The following is a 19,897-nucleotide window of genomic DNA, read 5'->3' as shown; positions in this document are numbered from 1 at the left end:
GCCTGGATCATCCCAGCTCGCCATGTCAGCTCCACTCGACAACGCACCGACCTGCCTGAAACTTGACACTCAAAACCTTGCTTTATTTACCGTATTTCGCAATGAACGCGCGAACTTTGGGATCGCTCAAACTCAATTCACTGCCCTCTGCATCCAGCAGCTCGCGGTCCTTGTTCTCCAGCTCCAGCTCCATCGCCTTCAACTGCTCGTCCAGTTCCGGATTCGTCAAGCTAGCCTGGTGGAATGGTGCGTGCTTATATAGCGCACTCAAGATCGCCCTCAGGTCGGTATCTGCTTCGCTTGTTCGTTCGGCAATTACATCATGAGCCGACGTTGCGGTGGACTCGTAGTGGCTCTGCAACTTCTTGCTCCGCTCAAGCTGAGCTTGTTGCAGAGTATCCTGCAGGCTTTCAATGTTGTCGTGACTGAATGAAATGCCCGCATAACGAAGCGCGTCTTGCAGTGTGACCGGAAGGTCGAGCGATGATGTAGGCTTGAGCTTCACCATGGGTGTAAATGCCGACGTGTCAGACCTCATGCGCTTCAATACCGGCGTTCCAACCGGTGGATGTGTCTCGGGTATACGCTTCGTCGCTGCTGCTTGGACGTGCCCGAGTGCTTGTTGGAACTCATCAGTGTCCTTTGTGCCAGTGGTGACTATGCTGAGACGTTTGCCCATGTACTCAAGGGTTGACAGCACCTGATCTGTTAGCAATAATTCAATGACACTTGAGATGTACTCACATAATTCAGCCAAGCCGTTCGTGCCTGTGTTCTGTCCCTATCCTTGCGCTCCTTCATCTCAGTCATTGGCTTACGTATCTCGTGCTCGACGACCATTTCAGCAACAGACGCGATCTCCGAGTGAAGCTCCTCCAGCTCAGCCTGCAGAGCGACCTTTCTCTCTTTGAGGTCTTCCTCTGTTTCTGCAACGCCGTTCGGGGAATTGCCCGATGCATTGGTGAGGAACACAGTGTCGACGCGAGCTTTGATCTCCGCCGCGCGGAAAGAGATAATAGCCTTGCACCACTGCTCCATCGACTTCTCGTCCTCGCTGACTTCAGGTTCGCTGACAATCTGAGACACCAGCTTAGGAAGTCGGCTCAGAATTTGGTCGTCTGATGCAAAGCGCTCTGACAGGTAACCCTTTAGTGTCGATCTTTCAGAATCAATCTCTCGTTGGGCGTCGGTCATCTGCTCCGTGACTGATGCAACAACATCGTCGACCTACTCAAATTAGTGAAGAACCATCTGTGGCAATTTGCAACTTACAGAGACGTCTAGTCGAGTCTTTTCCTGACCCTCCTTCCTTCTTCGCTCGTTCCTTGCATGCTCAACATCCAAGTTAGGCTTATCGAGAGCTTTGAGCTTCATCAACGCATCTTTCTGAGTCTCCAAAACCCTGCATTGCTCCTCAATCGCGGTAGTAGAGCTCTTCAGTGATTCAATCGCTGCAGCAATTTCGTGGTCTAAGATAGGTCGGATGGGTTCACCGTCGCTCTCGTACTGATGTAAGAGACCCTTCTTCTTCAAAGTCTGGTACCTAGAATTTCAATTAGCAAATGCCAAAGCAACGAGATTTTGTACTTACAGCTCTAGCTCTTCTTTGCTTAGTAGGGTATCTTCGTGAAGGTACTCGTCGACCCACGCCGCAGCTTCGTGCTTTGTATCCGCATCCTCGAAACCCAGAAGAATGTTGTCGAGATCTACCTTGAGGCCTCGCTCTTCAACCACGTTCAGCAGATGGTGAGCTGCTTGTTCTTCTTCCATACTCCCGACTTCTCATTCGTGTTCTTGCGGTGTGGGTGTTTTGTGGCAGATGCGAAAGCAGTTAGGTCAGCGACATTCGATACGGCGCGCCACACGAGCCACTCGCGCAGTCGCGGTTCACGGCACCCTTCGTGCCTTCCCAACGCGCTCGCGACTTGAACTTTGACTCAACACTACGCCCCTCCAATCCAGATTCCAAACTCCCCACCAGGCCACGGAAATGCCTCCCACCGCCCTCGAACCCGTGATAACCTCCGAACCTCCCAAAGAAACCGCCAAAGAAGCCTCCATCCAACCCACCCCACTACCTACCACCGCCATGCCATCCAGCAACCCCACGCACGAAGAACACCAATACCTCTCCCTGATCCGCGACATAATCCAGAATGGCGAGCACCGCCCCGACCGAACCGGCACCGGCACCCTCGCCATCCCCTTCCCACCCCAAATGAAATTCGCTCTCTCGCGTCCATCCACCGACCCGTCACAACCACCCACGCCCATCCTCCCCCTCCTCACCACAAAACGCGTCTTCCTGCGCGCCGTAATAGGCGAGCTCCTCTGGTTCGTCGCAGGCAGTACACACAGCAAATCCCTCTCAGAAGCAGGCATCAAGATCTGGGACGGAAACGGCAGCCGCACCTACCTCGACAGCGTCGGCCTCTCCCACTACGAAGAAGGCGAATTAGGCCCCGTCTACGGCTTCCAATGGCGGCATTTCGGCGCTGAATACAAGGGACATGCGGAAGACTACACGGGACAAGGCGTCGACCAACTCGCTGAGATCATTGACAAGCTCAAGAATAAACCGTATGATAGACGGATTATACTGAGTGCGTGGAACCCGGCGGATATTAAGAAGATGGCGCTGCCGCCTTGTCATATGTTTGCGCAGTTTTATGTTAGTTTTCCGGGGCATAAGCAGGGGGATGAGAGGCCGAGGGGCGTGTTGCATAGTTTGTTGTATCAGCGGTCCTGCGATATGGGTCTTGGGGTTCCGTTTAATATCGCGAGTTATGCGTTGTTGACGCATATGCTGGCGCATGTGTGTGATCTGACGCCGGGCACTTTTACGCATACGATGGGGGATGCGCATGTGTATTTGGACCATGTGGATGCGCTCAAGGTGCAGTTGGAGAGGGAACCAAGAGAGTTCCCGGAACTGAAGATAAATAGGGAGATTGGGGGCAGTATAGATGGGTGGAAGGCGGAGGAGTTTGAGGTACTGGGGTACAAGCCGCATGCGAGTATTGCGATGAAGATGAGTGTGTAGGATGTATACGATGTATGATGTCTCCACCACAGGCTTTTGCATTGATACTATACGTTTGCACGCTTTTTATACACGTTGTAGCCTGCAGACACGCTATAAACGCTACAAACTCAACGTAAATACATTATATGCAGAGGAAAGGAAGATCATTTCTACCATTCCCACAGTCGCCAGAGTCCCCCTTTCATCCCCACCACACCCATCTCTCCTCACGAAGGCATCTCCTGCGGCTCACTCCTCGGCCCATGATGATGCGCATACTTCACACTAGCCGGCAACTCACTCCTCACAGTATCCGAATCCGGCGCGTCCACATACTCCGGCGGCACAGCACCATACATGCTCTCTCTATTATACGGGCTCTTCTCTCCGTTAGCAAGCTTCGTCGCCTTCCTCTTGCGCCACCAGAAGGCTGCAAAGCCGATCAGCGCGAGGGCGACGAGGCCACCGATTACCGGTCCTGCTATCCATGCTTTGCTGGGAGATGAGGAGTCGTTGTTGTCTTTACTAGCTCCAGATGATGAGGATGGCGACGAAGAGGGGATCTCCGCATCGAGGAGGACGGCGTAAGTCGCGCCTGGCTGCTCGCTAATCACACTTGTTGTGTTCTGAAGGTAGCAATTGTTGAATCCGCCTTTCAACGTCGAGTCGAACAGAATGGCCTTACACCCCACGTTCTCCCCTGCACAGGCATCCATACAAGCCGTAATATTCTGCGAATGCAAACTTGTAATATTAGTCCCCGGATTCAACCTCCCACAGTGCACCTCAAAGCCCTTAGCATCCGGCGTGCCCGCCGCCGCGGTATACGATTCCCTATCTGGACACTTCGTATCGATTTGATCAATTTGTGTCATGACTGCTGAGTGAAAGAGGATAATTCCGGCGCCTACATCCAGGCTATCTGTATATCCAGAATCATCGCCCGTCTTGAGAATGCAGTTGGCGAAACCGATTACCATACTGGGATTCCAGGATACGGCTGTGCAGAGCGGTTGCTGATCGACGCATATCTGCATGCATTCATCGAGGGATTCGGCGTGGTAAAACCATTGATAGTTGCCCTCGAGATGTGGATACCCGTCAAAGTCAGCTACGTTTGCCTTGATCATCTGTCCGCAGTGCGTTGTGTATTGCATGCCGTGGACGCCGGGGAGGGTGTTGGTGGAAAGATCTTCGTGCGGACATGTTTCGTCGAAGCCTTCCATTTCGCTCCTCTCGATGAGGGCGGTGTACCGGTGGGGGTTTGGTTCGAGGAGATCGACGGTTGCGCTGCTGTTCTTCATGTAGCAGATGTTGTCGGGGTCTACCCAGAGTACGCCGAAGCATCCTTCGCCGGGGCCCCAGAACCGTGAGCAGTGTTCTATGCATTCTGCGAAGCTGTCTAGTTGGATGGCTTCGGTTGGCGCGTCTGATGTCTATTAATGATGATCCTTCTTGGAGGATATCGCGTGATCTGTTGCTCACCATTATTGCGTATGTTTTGATCACAGTATGTGGTGTAGTTGGCGCCGTTTAGTGTCGTAAACGGACTGCCGCATCTCGCAGGACTATATTGCCGTGCTTCGAGGGCGTGGTTAGATACATATCCTGCTAGACCTGCTCTTGTATCAGTAAGCGTCTCGTATACTACCACATCACCTCCACACTTGCAAACATACTTGTAGGTGAAGCAAACGTCGTAGTCGCTAGCATCAGAGCTAATGAACTCCACATCCTCACGTCCAGCATACTAGTATATCCCATAGTCGAAGACCCGTGCTTGTGCAACCGTAGGAAACGCGACAACGTGAGATCCGGGGATCGTGAGTGTACGGTACAAGGTTAATACAAGGTTAAACCAAGCTGTACCGATCAGGCACGTTGCCAATAGTAATCCATGGGGCGAAGTACAGCGGTTATTGAAATTGCAACTAAGGCCTCCAATACATGGCATCATGATGGGGGCCAGAAAGTCTTCCTGTAAGACAATGCACCTCATGTTAGAGGTGGGAATTCGTTGAATCCTACGACATGGCTTGGACATGGCTTGAGGGCGCAGCGTGCGGATGCATCTCGAATCATCGGGTGGTTGGGATTCGCCAGGATCATGAGTGGTGTCGACGATTATGACGGCGTTGTGCTTGGTCAACGCATTGCTAGGCGGGTGACGATGATCCTCGAGATGCAGGGCGTTTGCAGGGACTGGGGAGTATGATCCACTTTAACCCACGAACGCACCAATAGCGGATGGCCTGGTCGACGAGCTAGAGAAGGCGCAGTGCGCCTTGCAGAGCACAACAACTGCGCACCAATGTTATGTACGAAGTCGGTATATGTCTTACACGCAGTGCTTACATGGGAGATTGTAGGAGTTGTTGTATCTTTCTGCCAATGTGTTGAACCCTTTAGGAATACGCTGTTTGTACAAAATCCGAGGAGCGTTGCTCTTATCGGACTAGCCTTCTGGTGTCACATCCATGGATGTGCACAGCTTCAAATCCTCGGATTTTGTACAACGAAGGTTTGTAGTACTATATTATTTGTAAAAAGTAGTAGAGCTTCTACTCACCGATAAAGTGATCCAAGCACAACTGCCAGCAGTTTTGATTGTTCAGGAATACTCCTCTTCATCAAAATCACCAAAGATCCAATGCTCTTCAAGCCTCGCTCGTTCTTCTTTCGACTCAGCTAACTCAAGCGCGGCGGCCCTGAGCTTTCGTTCACGTTGTTTAGTCTCTTCGTACCGCTCTAAGGGTACCCATCCCTCCGGGCCGATGCCAACAACATCCCTACAGGTCTGGAGCTGCTCGTCTGCTTCGATCTGCGCCGCATGCAGACGCTTGCACTCGGTCACCTCGTCTTCTGTGAAAGATATCGGGCAAGGAATCTTCGAATCACCTCTTGCGCTCGATTGTGGGGCGGTGATACTCGACCAGTTCTCCGTTAGATAGATGAGGTCAGCTTTCAGTGTCACTTTATCGCCTTCCCAGGGTTCACTCGCGTGATCAAAGAGTTTTCGTCTTATTATGCTGAAGTCGTGGGCCAGGGCGTTGTAATGAATCGGGTTTAGTTGTGCAGTCTTTGCAATATAGTAGTAGTGCAATTGACGCCGCCGTAGGAGCATGGCCTGCTCGAATTGTTCCCTCTCGCTTAAGTCGTCAAAGTTGGATGGTAATTCAGGCACTTCAAGCGATTCTGAGACGGCGTCACCGTAGTTCTGGAGGCTATTTGGGATACCGCACTGCAGAAAGAGCGGGCGTATAGCGCAGTGTTGCCAGTCGATTAGACTAGTGACCTCAAGTCTATTCGAGATAATTATATTGTTTGGTTGGAGATCGGGATGTCGCAGTGTCGGCCGGGCAAGAGCTTCGTTGTCGTGCGGAATGAGGTAAGGCGCAATTTGTAGGTATTTCTCCAGGCTGTCAAGATGATTCGAGGGCGATTGCTTTTGATAATTGTAGATCTCTCGCCACAGATGTTGGAAGGGGTGAAGCGGACGGCCGAACTTCGTCAGATATGCGATTTCTTTCTTGGCCCCGGCTATAAGTGCCGATGTTGGATCTGTATCTTTGGAATGCTTAGTTCATGCTGGTAGAGAATGCAATAGGAAATTGAGTCTGGCTGTGTGAATCGAAGAGCTAACACGTACATGGTCCTCGATGAATTTGCATATCGCCCCGTTTTCCATACCACATGCGGAGCGTTGTATCCGGGCCAATGCAAAAGTCGCCATCGCGGTCAAATTTAGCGATGGGAACCTCGACTTTACTGAATCCATCTGGCAGATCCTTAGTGTGATACAGACTACCGCTTGCCGGAAACTCAAGAGTGAACAGTTGAGACTCCAGCTCCACGAGTTTAGCGACGACGGCAATTCTAGCCTTTTCAGGCAGTTCAAACCATATGTCACCCAAATTCATGCCCCGGATAAACTCCATGAAGATATATTCGGTGCCAGCAGCGTTCTCCGCTGTAGCTGAGTAGCCGTAGACCTTGGGGACGGGTATGCCGTGTAAACGGAGAAAGTCCATCGTCGCGACTTCACTGGCTACGACTAGGTGCTTCGGCTCCGTAACCGGATAAGGGATGCGCCCAACAAACTGGAAGCCGTCACGCATCGTGATCAGAAAGGTTCGATTGAAGCCCCCTTCAGCTAGTTTTTCGAAGGAAGTCACGTCTTCAACGTTCTGATTGACAGCTGCGGCCGCGAAGCGCTTGAACTCCAATACATTGAAGACACGTCTTCGTTCAGAGTGCTTCGAGGCATCGTTCCAGCTTTAATTCATAGTCAGCAACAAGTATCGAATTTAGTAAAGGATTTGACAAACATCCATCTCCCTGATGTATATTCAAACAGCTTGGCGGGTTCGTCCGTCGTGCAGTGAGCCAGATATCGAGCCGATTTTGAGCAGTAACTCCCGACTGTTGGGCAATGTACCGTCCGTGGGAAAACATGACAGAAGCGATGTGTGAATAGACGACTACTCGAGTTCCGATAAAACACCATGACACAATCGCGCAGTGGAGTGGCGTAGCGCAAAGGAACCTTGGAAGGGATTTAGTCGCGGCAGCGGATTGCGGAGCAAACCGGCCGAAACGCTTGGCGCAAAGCTTGAACATGATCACTTCGCTCGAGATAGGGTAGTGATGGAAAGAAGTATTGCATTACCACGCTGCTTTCATCAACAGCGAGTTGGTATCTAATGCATCCCAAACGCCAACCATGATTTTTCCCACCTGCAAACACGCAATGCAAGAACGCATAAGACTCCACGCTTATCTGTGGCTGGTCTTTCCGATACCACGCTTTCCTGCAGTCTAGATAACTGTTAGCAACTGTGCCGAAAGCAAAAGGTTTCGGAATGAAACTCACCAAATGCTTGATCAAAGAACCAGTCTGGTGCCTATCGGCCTCACCCTGTCTGGCCATCCTGTTCATCTTCTGCTGCGACAACTTCTGCAGCCTCTCAGCCTTGGAAGCGGCAACCTCATTCGTAACACCATCATTCCTCCTGTTGGTGCTCTGGCTGCGGCCTCGGCTCTTAGCACGCGCAAGCATAGCAGCACCAGGCGTATCGACCTCCATAGCATCGCCACCAGGAGCCTCTGATCTTCCACGAGCCAAGCTGCGGCCTCGCGCCTCTGCCTTTGCAGTCGTACGCTCGACAGCCGCTGAGGGATCGTAGCCGAGACTCTCCAGATGTGTCTCCATCTTTGACATTTGCATGGCCTTCTTGGTCCTGGGAATGACGGCCCTGTTCTTGAGACTCTTGCGCATCTTGGCCTCGTTGCGGATGAGTTGCCTCTTCTCACGGATGAGCTCTGCCTTGTACCTGATGTCCGCTTCCTCTGCGTCTTCAAGATCGTCGTCGGAATCGTAGAAGCCCTCACCCTCCAGTTTCTCCTCCTCGGCTTCGAGCGCGGCAAGCTTGGCCTCGATGTCAGGGTCAATGAAGTCGTAAACGTTCTGACCCTTGAAGACCTCAGGAATGCGGTCGTGTTTCCACTCGTCGTTCTCGAGCATATAGTTCTTGCGAAGATCGATGTTGTACACACCAGCGCCACCGTCTGCCTCTTCCAAATCACGCTCCAGGAGCGGCCTGTCAGGGTCTTCCTTGTCGTACTTCTTCTTGTTGAGTACAGCCTCTGGGATGGAGGTTTCGCGAGTAACGCCGCCCAACGGCTGGGCAACGTGAATACGGCGAAGCAGCTCACCGAGACGGCCAGAAGGCTCACCGGCGCTGTTGGTACCGGCCTTGAGCTTCTCAGCGTTACGGGCAGCGATCAGGCGATCGCAGACTGAGTTTCGCACGGCCATGACACCCTCAGTTGTGTTGCAAGAGAGCTCGAGCATCTCAACTTCGCCGGACTTGAGCATACCCTGTAGCTGTTCCTGTGTCTCGGGGTCGAGCTGGTTCGGGCGCATAAGATCGATCTTGTTGATGACGATGGAGATCAGCTTGTTGGCGAACAGAGGCTTGATGTTGTTGAACAGAGCGATTTGCGAGGCAACGGAGTAACCGCACTGCTCGCTGAGATCCATGAAGTAGAGAATGTGGGCGCGAAGATGGGCAATGGCGCAGATAGACTGATGTTCGATGGTGTTCATGTCCTCGAGTGCGTGGTCCAAAATACCAGGAGTGTCAACAGCCTGGAACCGGAGCATCTTGTAGTCAAAATGCCCGACATACAGACTCTTGGTGGTGAAGGCGTAGGGCTGCACCTCAACATCGGCCCTTGAGATGGACTTCAGGAATGAAGACTTTCCGACGTTGGGGAAGCCAGAAATGACGAGTGTGCGGGTGTTAGGGTCGATGGACGGAAGACGACCCAAATGCTGCCTGACCTGCTCAAGGTAGACGAGAGGGTCCTTTAACCTCTTGCAGATGGTGGCCATACGACCCAGCGCCGCCCTCTTCAGCTGCTTGCACTGGAAGAGCGATTGTCCGTACTTGAGAAGACGGACATAGTCGCGCGCAACCGTCTCGATCAGCGACTTTGCGGTCGAAAGCTGACCAAGCGCAATTCTGAAGTGATCGGCATCGTATAGGGTGTTGAGCAGATCGCGGTGGAACGGGTGGATGTCGGCGAGGCGCGGAAAAGCCTCGATGGTGGTTGAGAGGCGCTCGGTAAAGGTTTCGGAGGTATACTTGACTTTTCGCGTGTAGAAGGCTCGAATTCTGCTGATCTTGAATCCAGCACGAATCTGTGTCGGCAATCTGAGTTTCGGTCAGCTTGGTCATCTCCTATGCGAAACGCGTTGCGCCTGCACAGTCGCAAAGCGCAGGGCGGTAGAGAGAAGGCGCTTTGCGCGGTTGTGTCGAGGAAGGCACCTACCTCCTCTGGGTCCTGGAAAGCACGATGTCCAGAAACTCCTGGCTCGTGGGTACAGCGGGGATGTCCTTCCACTGGGTCTTCATTTTGGCGACTGCGGGTGTTGATGTCGAGTAAAGCCGTCTGCGCGTTGGAGAGACTTCAGGGCAAAAAAGTTCACGACGCTATCGATACCGGTGGGGAAAATCGTTCGCCTCGCCGCCGCGCTAGTCCCGCATCCAATGCTAGCGTCGTTCGTCCGGGCAGTTGCACCCATTCATCACGCGCCTGACAACACCATGGCTCAACTTCCGGATATGTTTCTCAAGACCACGCAATAAATTCGGTTTCCAGAACGCAGCGATCCTATGTATCTAACAGACCCGCACTAATTTGGGAACAACTGACAACTATGAATACATGCATACCTCGGCGCGACTAGTATTGACCGCCGGCCAGTTCCCAGGGCAGTAACATCTGGAGCGGCTGATAGCGCGAGCGATGCCTTTCGCGTCGGAGTGTCCAGCTTCTCTTTCTTATTCTACCATCTCGATCATGTTTAGATGAATTCATGATGAACACCACGGTGAAAGAGGCTGTCACCCGCTGCCAGTTACCGAGCTGCGCGTGGCTCTCTTCAACTAATTTGACAAACCTCAGTAATGTGCCACCTCTCTTGCCAGATTCAGATCTCTCAGGCATCGGTGTGAGTATCAGGACTCAATGTGTATCACTCCGCCTAATTCCGGTACACAACAGGTCATTCTCGGTTTCTCGATTTCAGCATATCTCACATTACTCTTACTCATCATCCACTACATCACCGTCCACAACGTCCATCAAACAAAGAGCACATCAAACACCCACATCAATGCAGTCGACCATCGAATCCTCACCTTCATACGCTCACGTATCTTCTCATGGACTCCCAGCCGACGCTTCCAGTACGCCATTGAAAAGTCCGTCCTCATCCTCAGCGACCTAAATCTTGTTACCGGCACCGCCATCCTCATCGCCGGTTACTCGCAACTAAAATGCGGCATATCTGCGTATCACTGGCAGATGATGGTCTTCATTTCGTGGTTCGCAAGCTTTGCTTTCGTCTCCGCTACAGCCTTCCTCGAAGGCTGCTCCCAGACTAACAAAAGTATGCGGCTTGTCAGATTGGTCTTTATGGTTCTCCTTGCTTCTCTGTTGATCGCGGCTTTGCTTCCGACGGGGTCGAGGATGTGGTTGAATGGGTACCCTGATGATGGCGAGGGGTTCTATCCTAGTTTGAGTGCTGTTTGCTTCTACAAAGAGCTTGGTATGCGCTCGTTCTTGCGGCGGGGTCCGAAGATTTGGTCTATGATCTTCTCTGTGGTTATCGTTGGTGTGTCTTTTGTTCGGTGTGGTATACAGCTACTTGACCGAGATGGGGATGTATCCCGCACATGCCTTCGGACGTTACCTGGAACAAAGTTCAAGCATTTCCTCAGTTTCCTGGAGAGCAAGACATTACCTCCTACAGTCCAGGCCTACATCTGGCACCTACCATACCTACTCTCATACGCCGGCTTCATAACCGTCCGGGCCTCCTACGATGTCGTCGAGTCAATGCTACTGGAGATCCTCTGGTTGGCATTTGCGATGGCTTGGGGAACCATCAAAGTCTGGGATACGCGCGCTGCAGCGTCATGGAACTATGACGGCTACAACTTTACTCTTAACCAGAAGATTTCTGAGGAGAACTCCTGGGGTTTCGGCCAAACTTTACCGTTGATCTTGCTTCTACTACCGCTTCTCTCTATGGCACAGGCGTATCTTGACGACGACGCAAAAGCTCAAGAAGCGTTGCGAACAGACGAGGACACATCCTCCCCGCCTAGAACGGCGGCGACCGAGGAGACGGAGGATCCGAGCGCCGTCGACCCAGACCCATTCGATTCTGAGAACTGCCGTCGGCTCGTTAACCTTCCAACATACCCCTACGAGAACTTCGCCTCGCACGACTGGTATCACGATCACTTGATCCTTCTGGTGTCCCAGATTATCATGGTCAGCACCGTCGCGCTTTTCTTTCTCACGCGCTTAGCAGACATCTTCGGCATCTCCTCTATTCTACGCAGTAGACTCTTCGTCATCTGGATTCTAGCTATCTTACCGCTGGCGTCGTTCATTCACCTGGCAGCATGGTATCTTGCAGCTTTAGTGGTCGGTAAGTGGCCTGGTGCAGGGAGATGGTTGTCCAGAGAGAACGAAGAGAGGAGAGACCAGACCAGGAGAGGGCACGTGGTGTACTGGATATGGCGAGTGGGGCTCATATTAGGGTGCTTACTGTTCACGTTCTTCGTCAGTTTGGAATCGGCTGGACCAAATTCGTTGTTCTCGTATCTGAGATGAACTCAGGTAATAATATATCAAGTTCATTTATCGTTATTGATTATTATATCGTACGACTCACTCGACCTCGAAGCTTCAATCCAGAACCTGGTAATGAGCATCCACCGGATTCTTGCCATTAATCGTAAGAACATCCTGTGGACACGCACTCATCACCACAACTACGTCCCTAAGCGCCTCCAGAACCACGTAGTCTCCCGCCTTCGTCTTCGGCTCTTCAAAACTAATACCTCTCTTCGCTCCCTCACCTTCCTGCGTGATAGGAATGTTCATGAACAAATTGAACGGATCCGGGACTCTGTAGCCGATCTTCGCTTGCAGGCCTTCAATCGCCTCCTTCTCCTCAGCCGCGAGAGACGAAGATGTACTCAGCGCGTGCAGAGCATCCCAGAAATTGTCTGTGCAAGACTCATGGTATCCATTCACGCCCAGCTCACTATACCGCCACCGATCACACGCCGCGACCAAAGTGTCGTGCACACCTGGACTTGTATCTTCCACCAGCTTGACCATCGGCGCCCTCTTCTGACTGACCATTACATCACCCACTGCCGGCGTCACTTTCAGAAGCGTTGCTCGGCAGTGGCACATGGACATGTATTCGGGCGCGCTGGCAGCAGCGTTCGCAGTAGTAGAGTACTTGGACGGTGAGTCGGCGGTCGCGATTGGGTAGAGCGGTGCTTCGATTTTTGAGGACGCGGTTGTGAGGACGGAGGAAGGAAGTGCGAGCACCCAGGTATCGACGACTTGGTTTCCGTGCGTGTTTGTTATCTTTATCTTCTGCCCGGCTTTGACGAGGGTGGCTGCTCCGCGGCGGGCGGGAACGGTTTGGAGGGAGGTCATGGTGGGGAGTTGTAGGATACTGTAGTCTGTATTTTATGAAAGTTGATATGTGAGTATGCAATAGACCCAAGCTGCTACTTGGGGGCAGGTGAGGTATGCCATCATATGTATATGCATACCCCACTTGTGCTGTCGCGTCAGGTCGTGGGACGGGAAGATAGGGAGATAGGAAGACGACGTCCGAAGCCTATGTCATCTTTCGAGCATAGACTAGCGCAAGAATGGTGAAGTTCTTGTATTCGCCAACGACAGCTCTGGGTCGTGTCTACAGTGTCGCGATCGAGTTCAGGCGCGCGAAGTGAGCGTGTAGCATCGAGTAGCAACCATGGTTCTGAGCTCGGGGGCGTCTCTTAACCACGAATGTGGTTCAGACGAAAACCTATATAAGCAAGACAGAATTGAGCGCAAAATGTTAATCGAGAGTCGTTTGGTGAAAGCGAAAGTAGAAATTGAAGTTGCGACATCGAGGTACCACCTGCACCTGCAATCGCGCGTATCACGTGTCAAGAACGCGGCTTCCTGGAAACGACACCCTAGCATTCCCGAGCGCCGCAACCCAAATTATCCCCACCACAGCTCGACTCCTTTACCGCCAACCCGCACCATTCCTACCCACTCCCACCATGGCTGCCCTCGCCACCAAGACCGAGTCGCAGAACATCTTTACCAAATTGAAGTCGAAGCCCGCGAACAAGGTACGTCTTGCAAGCAGACAGATACTCGGTCAATGCCTAATACAGCCCTAGATATGCTTCGACTGCGGCGCAAAGAACCCAACATGGAGTTCTGTACCATTTGGCATCTACCTGTGCCTCGACTGCTCGTCCAACCATCGTAACATGGGTGTCCACATCTCCTTCGTACGATCCACCAACCTCGACAGTACGTTCACTCCCGAGTCTCATGGCTATACAACACACATACTGATTGGGGGTAGTCTGGCAATGGGATCAATTACGAATCATGAAAGTGGGCGGTAACGAAAGCGCTACCAAGTACTTCCAGTCGCACGGAGGCTCTGCTGCGCTCGCGAGTAAAGACCACAAGGCCAAATACACGAGCAATGCCGCCACCAAGTACAAAGAGGAGCTGACCAGGCGCTGCGCCGCGGACGCCAGGATGTAAGAAGTAATTCTCTTACACGGTAAACTGGGCTAACCTGATTTCACCAGGTACCCCAACGAGGTCGTTATCACAGATGTGCCCGAAGTTGGCACCGACGGCACCAACACGCCAGCCAATGACGAAGACGACTTCTTCTCCTCATGGGACAAGCCCGCCATCAAGCGCCCGTCGAACCCACCTTCGCGTACCGGTACACCCAAGGTTGGAGGATCACCCTTCCTGAAGCCTGGCGCCAACGGCAATGGAACAGACCGTCCCAAGTCGCCACTCGTTGGCGGTGAATCGAGCACACCCGCTGCAAAGCCCGCTGCCGTACGAAAGACGACCGCTGGCGCTGCGCCGAAGAAGAATATTCTGGGAGCCAAGAAGAAGGGTCTCGGAGCAAAGAAGGTGGTTGCCGCAGATGGAGGCCTAGACTTTGAGGAAGCAGAGCGAAAGGCCCGCGAAGAGGCTGAGCGCATCGAGAAGTTGGGTTACGATCCCGAAGCTGAAGCCGCTGAAGCCGCGGCGGCCACCAAGGCGAAAGCCCCCGAAGCATCCGCCATTGTCTCCCCGACTCCCGTATCGCCGCCACGGGGTGGTTTCGGCTCCACCTCCAAGACCGAGCGCTCCAGCCAAGATATGGAGAGGTTAGGCATGGGCGTACAACGTCTAGGTTTCGGACAAGTAGGCGCAGCGAAGAAGGCTGCACCGCAGAAGAAGATGGGCGGCTTCGGCAGTGTAGGCAAGCCTGCGCAGGATGACGGCGAGAAGTACGCGCGAGACAAGTTTGGCACACAAAAGGGCATCTCCAGTGACGAGTTCTTTGGACGCAACGCATTCGATCCTACTGCCACCGCGCAGGCCAAGGAGAGGTTATCAGGTATGCACTATACGGGAAAGCATTTACTGTCGATTTACTAACTTATTCTGTAGGCTTCGAAGGCGCGAGCGCTATCTCCTCCAACGCATACTTTGGCCGACCCGAAGACGAAGTCGGCGACGAAGACTACGGCGACCTCGAAACCGCCGCCAAGGACTTTGTCCGCAAGTTTGGTCTTACCGCTGGCGACGATCTCGAGAACCTAACAAACATGCTCGGCGAGGGTGCAACGAAACTGCAGGGCGCTGTCCGGAACTACCTCAACTCGTAGGATGACTTTGTGGATGACGTTAGGGCCGACTACGATGGGCGTGCGGCTGTGTACTGAACATCACGATTCGGCTCATGAAGAGCAGGGCGTATCACCATATGCAAAGCTTGTCGCAGACGTCGAACAACAGGGGTGGGCGCTTGGTGCATTGCACGGAGCGGGCAGATGAAAGACCATGAAGCGTGGAGTTGGCCGTACATTTCTATTGCGCTGAAGACGTGGGCTTGGGAATGGGTGTTTGGGAGTATAGACAAACGCAACTAAGAGTCCCTTCAATTCAACCTCGTAATCTCGTTCCTAGCATTATCTAATGTGTAACTGAACGCCAGACATAAATGACTAAAAACTGAACTGGGCAAAGATCTCTTCGAATCCAACACCAACAACTCTATGCAGGCCCCTCCATATATAATCAATCACTCCTCTCTATCCCCCCAAACATCAGCCTCCTCCCTCGCCACAGCATCCAAATCAATCATCCCCTTCCCCCTGCCACTTCCTCCCTCATCGTCATCTCCCTCATCACTACTACTCTCCTGCCCCCTTGCCTCTTCCCGACTCATAGACCCCCACCCCGCATCTTCATCTTCGTCGTCCTGCGGGAAAGCAGGCGACACAGGGACGAAGTCGTCCATGAGGTTACTCGGGAGACCAGCGGGTGCGGGCCGCGGATGCGAAGATGAGGGTGGGGAGGGGGAGAGGGGCATCATTGCCATTTCTGGGTGGTTGGATAGTGGTGGTGTGGAGGCGCGGTTTGGAGATGTGGTTGCGGCGTGACGGGAGGTAGAAGATTCGGCTTGGGGAGGTGGATGTGGAGGATGGGAGATGTGTGGTTTGTTGCTTTCTTTCGAAGCAGGTCGGGGGTCTTCTGTCTTCCTCGTCTCCTGCCGTATGGCAGCTGTCTTCACAGCAGCAGAAGTATCGACTTGCTGTGTAGGCGGCAGCTTAGCATGATGCTCCTGCTGCTGTTGCTGCGAGAATGGGAAGATGGAGAAAAGGCTTTGGCTTAGACTGTGTCTATTAGGTGCGCCGGGTCTTTGTTCTTGTCGGAGTGCTTCTTCTCTGCTTCGGTGTACGTTGGGAGGTGGGTGCGATGCGGAGTGTGAGTGCGAAGGCTTTCGGTTGGTCACTGGACTAGGCGGTTTCGCGATGGTGGCTTCTGGCAAGGTGGCTTCGCACATTTCGCAGGCTGTGAGGGCGGGGTCGTTGAGGAAGGTGCAGCGGGGGCATTGCTTTTTGAGGTCGGGGGTTGATGGGCGCTGAGATGGGGAAGGTTCCTGAGGTGGTTGTGCCTGTGGTCGGGGAGGTTGGCGTGGAGGTGCTGGTTCGATCTGGGTAGGCATCTGGTAGCCTGGGCTGTATCTCTGTGCGGTCCTGGAGTTTGGTGGCGCTGTGTCGCGCTGTCGACTGGTAGACGATGTGCCTGCACTCGCTCCAGTGTTTGGATTCGGGTCCACTGATATTACGACCTGTACGTCTCGTTTGGTACCACACTTCATACACTCACACTGCCGTACAACGCTCTTCGTATACGTATCTGTGACCTCGGTCTCTGCATCGAACCTGATCTCAAACTTCCCTGGCTCACCGAAGCCTGGCGTATTTCTGTCGTTTCCTCTCCCTTTGGCATTTGCGTAACCTGCTCCTTTCGCTACGATTGGTATAATAGGGTCTACGGCTCCGAATATGAGATGGTCCACAAAAGGAATCAACATTAGCTTCCCACTCGTCTTTATGTGATGATCGATTTCCGGACGGAGCTGAAACGAGTCGATAGACTGTAGGACGCGGAAATACTTGTTGAACATGTCGCCGTACCATTGGCGAGCTTGAACACCCTGCTGCAACAGATCTTTTGCAATGTTTCGTGGTGCAGGACTTGGCCATAGTGCATCGATCAAATGCTTCTCTTTTAGCGCCTTTCTCACCATCAAGTCTAATCTCGCGCATTCATACAGCCTCTTCTCCAGTCTTTCGTGCAACTCGTACTTTGCGAATCGAATAACCAAGCCTCTTACGAATCCGGCATCGAGGTTCCATTTTCTTGTAAAGTAGTCCAGAGATTCCAAATCTTTCTGCGCCTGCGCGTTTGCGGGTCGGACTTGGGTCGGTGAGAGTTCATGGCCCATAGAGATCCATCTTTCAGTCTGCCGTGGAAAGGCGGTTGCTGTGGACCAGAATGAGCGTATAGGGTAGTACTCGGCTTTGAAGTAGTTGTACACGAAATCTAGGAAGTCGGCTTCTGTGAGTGGCATCGCTGCGTGGCCGCGAGGGATGTCCATGATGGGTGGTAGTTGTGGGTGGCGAGACGTGTGAATGTCTCAGGCCTGGAAGGCAATCACAAAATCATTCGTGACGGGAGATGAAGAGTTTGGCCGCAGATGTGAAGGTAGTTGAAGCGGGTGTGATCTAGCGGCCCGAACTATGCGAAATGTTGCTGCCTGGATGGAGTGAAAGATTACGCGTACAGAAACAACGTGGGAATTAACAAAAGTGACGATGCCTATTCGAAGCTGCGCCACGGCATGTGATGTGTTCGAAGCGCTTGGAAGTCCGACTGCTCTGCTTGTTCTTGTGACCGGGTTTCTGGACATGCACGTCATTGTGTGGCGGTGGCTGTGCTCGCAGCTTCCGCGTCGGACCTGAGCGCCATCTTTCCTCGACATTCCAGAACTCCACAACTCCACAACAATACCCTCGTCCCATATTCGCAACACGCCATCGACGCCTATAAAGATGGGGTATCGATGCGCACTCACCTGGCGTCACTAATTTCGCTTCTGGGGAAGAACGTGATACTGCGCAGGTGCTTAGTTTCCGGAAAGACAGAGATCGGGCTTTCGACGCAACCTGGAAAGGATTACAGAGCATCCTAGCCAGAACATCTGCAACCCGACTACCTTTTCTCGTGGAAATACCTCAACCTTATCCGGATCGTACCACCTGGAAATAGCCCAGCCTTGTCAGGGTCATATTGAGGTATCCCTTATATCTGCGTGGAGTATTACCTCGACGTGGTGAACAATCCGAAGGAACTGACCTCTTGAGAGACCAAGAAAAAGCCTCAGGAACGGCACATCTAGAATAAAACTCCCCTTACCTTCACGACACTAACCGTGTTTGAAGGTGGTAGCATGATCGTTCTAGCCCAAGTCTTGCGCAAGGGTCCGTGGAGGTAAGGGTTGAGCAAGGGATTTCCTATCCAAACACAATCTGGCTAATCGGTGTGCCGCATCTTACTTTCGAAGCTCTCCGATACGTGGAACCCCTCTTCATTTATGTTGGAATCGGTGTTTTGACCCTGATAAGAGGCTGTCGACATTGACGCACATGGCTCGCACGGGGTATACAGCGATCTACCTGGAGATCTCGGCAGCCCACGCTGCCTGCTGCAAGTGCACCCGCATGCGTGTATCTAGCACACGCCCGATTACTAGACGCCGTTGACTAGTTAGGAGGCGTGCGAATACACTTATACTTGGCTTGGTCCCTCATTGTCGCACAATCACATTAACCGTCCCAATCCCGACCTGATCTTCGGCAGTCCATATGTACAATGTCTACAATGTCTACCACTACAACGGAGAAGGACGAAAAGCCAGAGCGGCTCGATATGTCTGATGGTTTGCAGATCGCTCAACCTGAGACATATCCCGAGGCCGTCAACCGCTACTCTGCCAACGGCGATACGAAGCTGCCACAAATCAACGATGACGAAGATGGTGGACGACCACGTCCACCGCGGACGAGATCATCACGTCTGCGGGGCTCTCACGATATCCTTTCGTACCGCACAGCAATTGACGATGATCAGGATCAGGCTCCTCACATCCAGGTCCCTCCTGATATGTGGAAGAAGTTCTTTGCTCATCGGCGACGTAAATACTGGTTTACTATCGCCATGTCATTTACCATTGTCGCTGCACTCGTCGGCACTAGTATTGGGGGAGGACTTGTGGTGCAAGAGAAAGCCGACAAGTAAGACATGGTCCTAGTTCTCCGTCGTTGTCTAATGCTTGAATAGGAAGGCCGAAGCACTTGCAGCGGAGCAGGCGGCGGCGAGTTCGAGCATGGAGCTGTTTCCCACACCCACATCGGCGAGTCCATCGGATATTTCAGCGGATGCCCCATCGGATACTCCAACGGATAGCCCGGCGGCTGCAACTGAAGACACGGGGACGTACTACTCCGCGAGACCGTTTGGCGCCATCCAGTCAATCAACACAACATGCCCATCCACACTTCTCATCTCAAGTCGACTGGAAGGTAAGAAGTCCGATATTAGCGGTCGTTATACCTACAACTGTCTCGACAGCACCAACATCCTCGACACCATCCTCATGAGCTTCACAGCATACACCCTGGAGCAATGCGTCGACGCGTGCAGTCAATACAGCGCCATGAACGCAAGCAGTGCCTGCAAAGCCGCCGTGATTAGCTCCGACTTCAGCGCAAGGTACGAGACTGAGAATGGCGCGAATTGCTGGCTGAAGAGTGGGAGCGGGGACGCGAGTACGGGGCAGAATGGGTATACAGCGGCGGTGCTGCGGGAGGATGGAGCGTAAAAAGAAGGTGT

General features: G+C 52.8%; 7 protein-coding genes across 7 annotated transcripts; 2 read left to right on the top strand and 5 right to left on the bottom strand.

Annotated features, from left to right (window-relative positions):
- Positions 1 to 82: 82 nt before the first annotated feature.
- J4E88_008762 (uncharacterized protein) lies at positions 83 to 1,770 on the bottom strand (the record flags this gene model as incomplete). The annotated part of the gene is made up of 4 exons (XM_049402370.1): positions 83 to 700; positions 745 to 1,227; positions 1,273 to 1,543; positions 1,592 to 1,770. 4 exons carry the CDS (start codon positions 1,768 to 1,770, stop codon positions 83 to 85), a joined length of 1,551 nt encoding a protein of 516 aa, XP_049252041.1.
- Positions 1,771 to 3,252: 1,482 nt separating this feature from the next.
- On the bottom strand, positions 3,253 to 4,513 carry J4E88_008761 (uncharacterized protein; the record flags this gene model as incomplete). The annotated part of the gene is made up of 2 exons (XM_049402369.1): positions 3,253 to 4,461; positions 4,511 to 4,513. 2 exons carry the CDS (start codon positions 4,511 to 4,513, stop codon positions 3,253 to 3,255), a joined length of 1,212 nt encoding a protein of 403 aa, XP_049252040.1.
- A 1,123-nt stretch (positions 4,514 to 5,636) lies between these two features.
- On the bottom strand, positions 5,637 to 7,359 carry J4E88_008760 (uncharacterized protein; the record flags this gene model as incomplete). The annotated part of the gene is made up of 3 exons (XM_049402368.1): positions 5,637 to 6,586; positions 6,675 to 7,281; positions 7,354 to 7,359. The coding sequence occupies 3 exons, from the start codon at positions 7,357 to 7,359 to the stop codon at positions 5,637 to 5,639; spliced, it is 1,563 nt and encodes a 520-aa protein (XP_049252039.1).
- A 442-nt stretch (positions 7,360 to 7,801) lies between these two features.
- On the bottom strand, positions 7,802 to 9,945 carry NOG1 (Nucleolar GTP-binding protein 1; the record flags this gene model as incomplete). The annotated part of the gene is made up of 3 exons (XM_049402367.1): positions 7,802 to 7,843; positions 7,899 to 9,744; positions 9,863 to 9,945. 3 exons carry the CDS (start codon positions 9,943 to 9,945, stop codon positions 7,802 to 7,804), a joined length of 1,971 nt encoding a protein of 656 aa, XP_049252038.1.
- A 1,307-nt stretch (positions 9,946 to 11,252) lies between these two features.
- Positions 11,253 to 12,146, top strand: J4E88_008758 (uncharacterized protein; the record flags this gene model as incomplete). The annotated part of the gene is made up of 3 exons (XM_049402366.1): positions 11,253 to 11,260; positions 11,317 to 12,035; positions 12,100 to 12,146. 3 exons carry the CDS (start codon positions 11,253 to 11,255, stop codon positions 12,144 to 12,146), a joined length of 774 nt encoding a protein of 257 aa, XP_049252037.1.
- Positions 12,147 to 13,686: 1,540 nt separating this feature from the next.
- J4E88_008757 (uncharacterized protein) lies at positions 13,687 to 15,321 on the top strand (the record flags this gene model as incomplete). The annotated part of the gene is made up of 5 exons (XM_049402365.1): positions 13,687 to 13,758; positions 13,810 to 13,945; positions 14,001 to 14,184; positions 14,236 to 15,050; positions 15,104 to 15,321. The coding sequence occupies 5 exons, from the start codon at positions 13,687 to 13,689 to the stop codon at positions 15,319 to 15,321; spliced, it is 1,425 nt and encodes a 474-aa protein (XP_049252036.1).
- A 416-nt stretch (positions 15,322 to 15,737) lies between these two features.
- On the bottom strand, positions 15,738 to 17,603 carry J4E88_008756 (uncharacterized protein; the record flags this gene model as incomplete). The annotated part of the gene is made up of 1 exon (XM_049402364.1): positions 15,738 to 17,603. One exon carries the CDS (start codon positions 17,601 to 17,603, stop codon positions 15,738 to 15,740), a length of 1,866 nt encoding a protein of 621 aa, XP_049252035.1.
- Positions 17,604 to 19,897: the final 2,294 nt, after the last annotated feature.

Source organism: Alternaria novae-zelandiae (assembly GCF_023758075.1).
Source record: "Alternaria novae-zelandiae strain BMP 2774 chromosome Unknown scaffold_20, whole genome shotgun sequence".
NCBI classification, from domain to species: Eukaryota; Fungi; Ascomycota; class Dothideomycetes; order Pleosporales; family Pleosporaceae; genus Alternaria; species Alternaria novae-zelandiae.
This window is presented reverse-complemented; position numbering and strand designations above follow the sequence as displayed.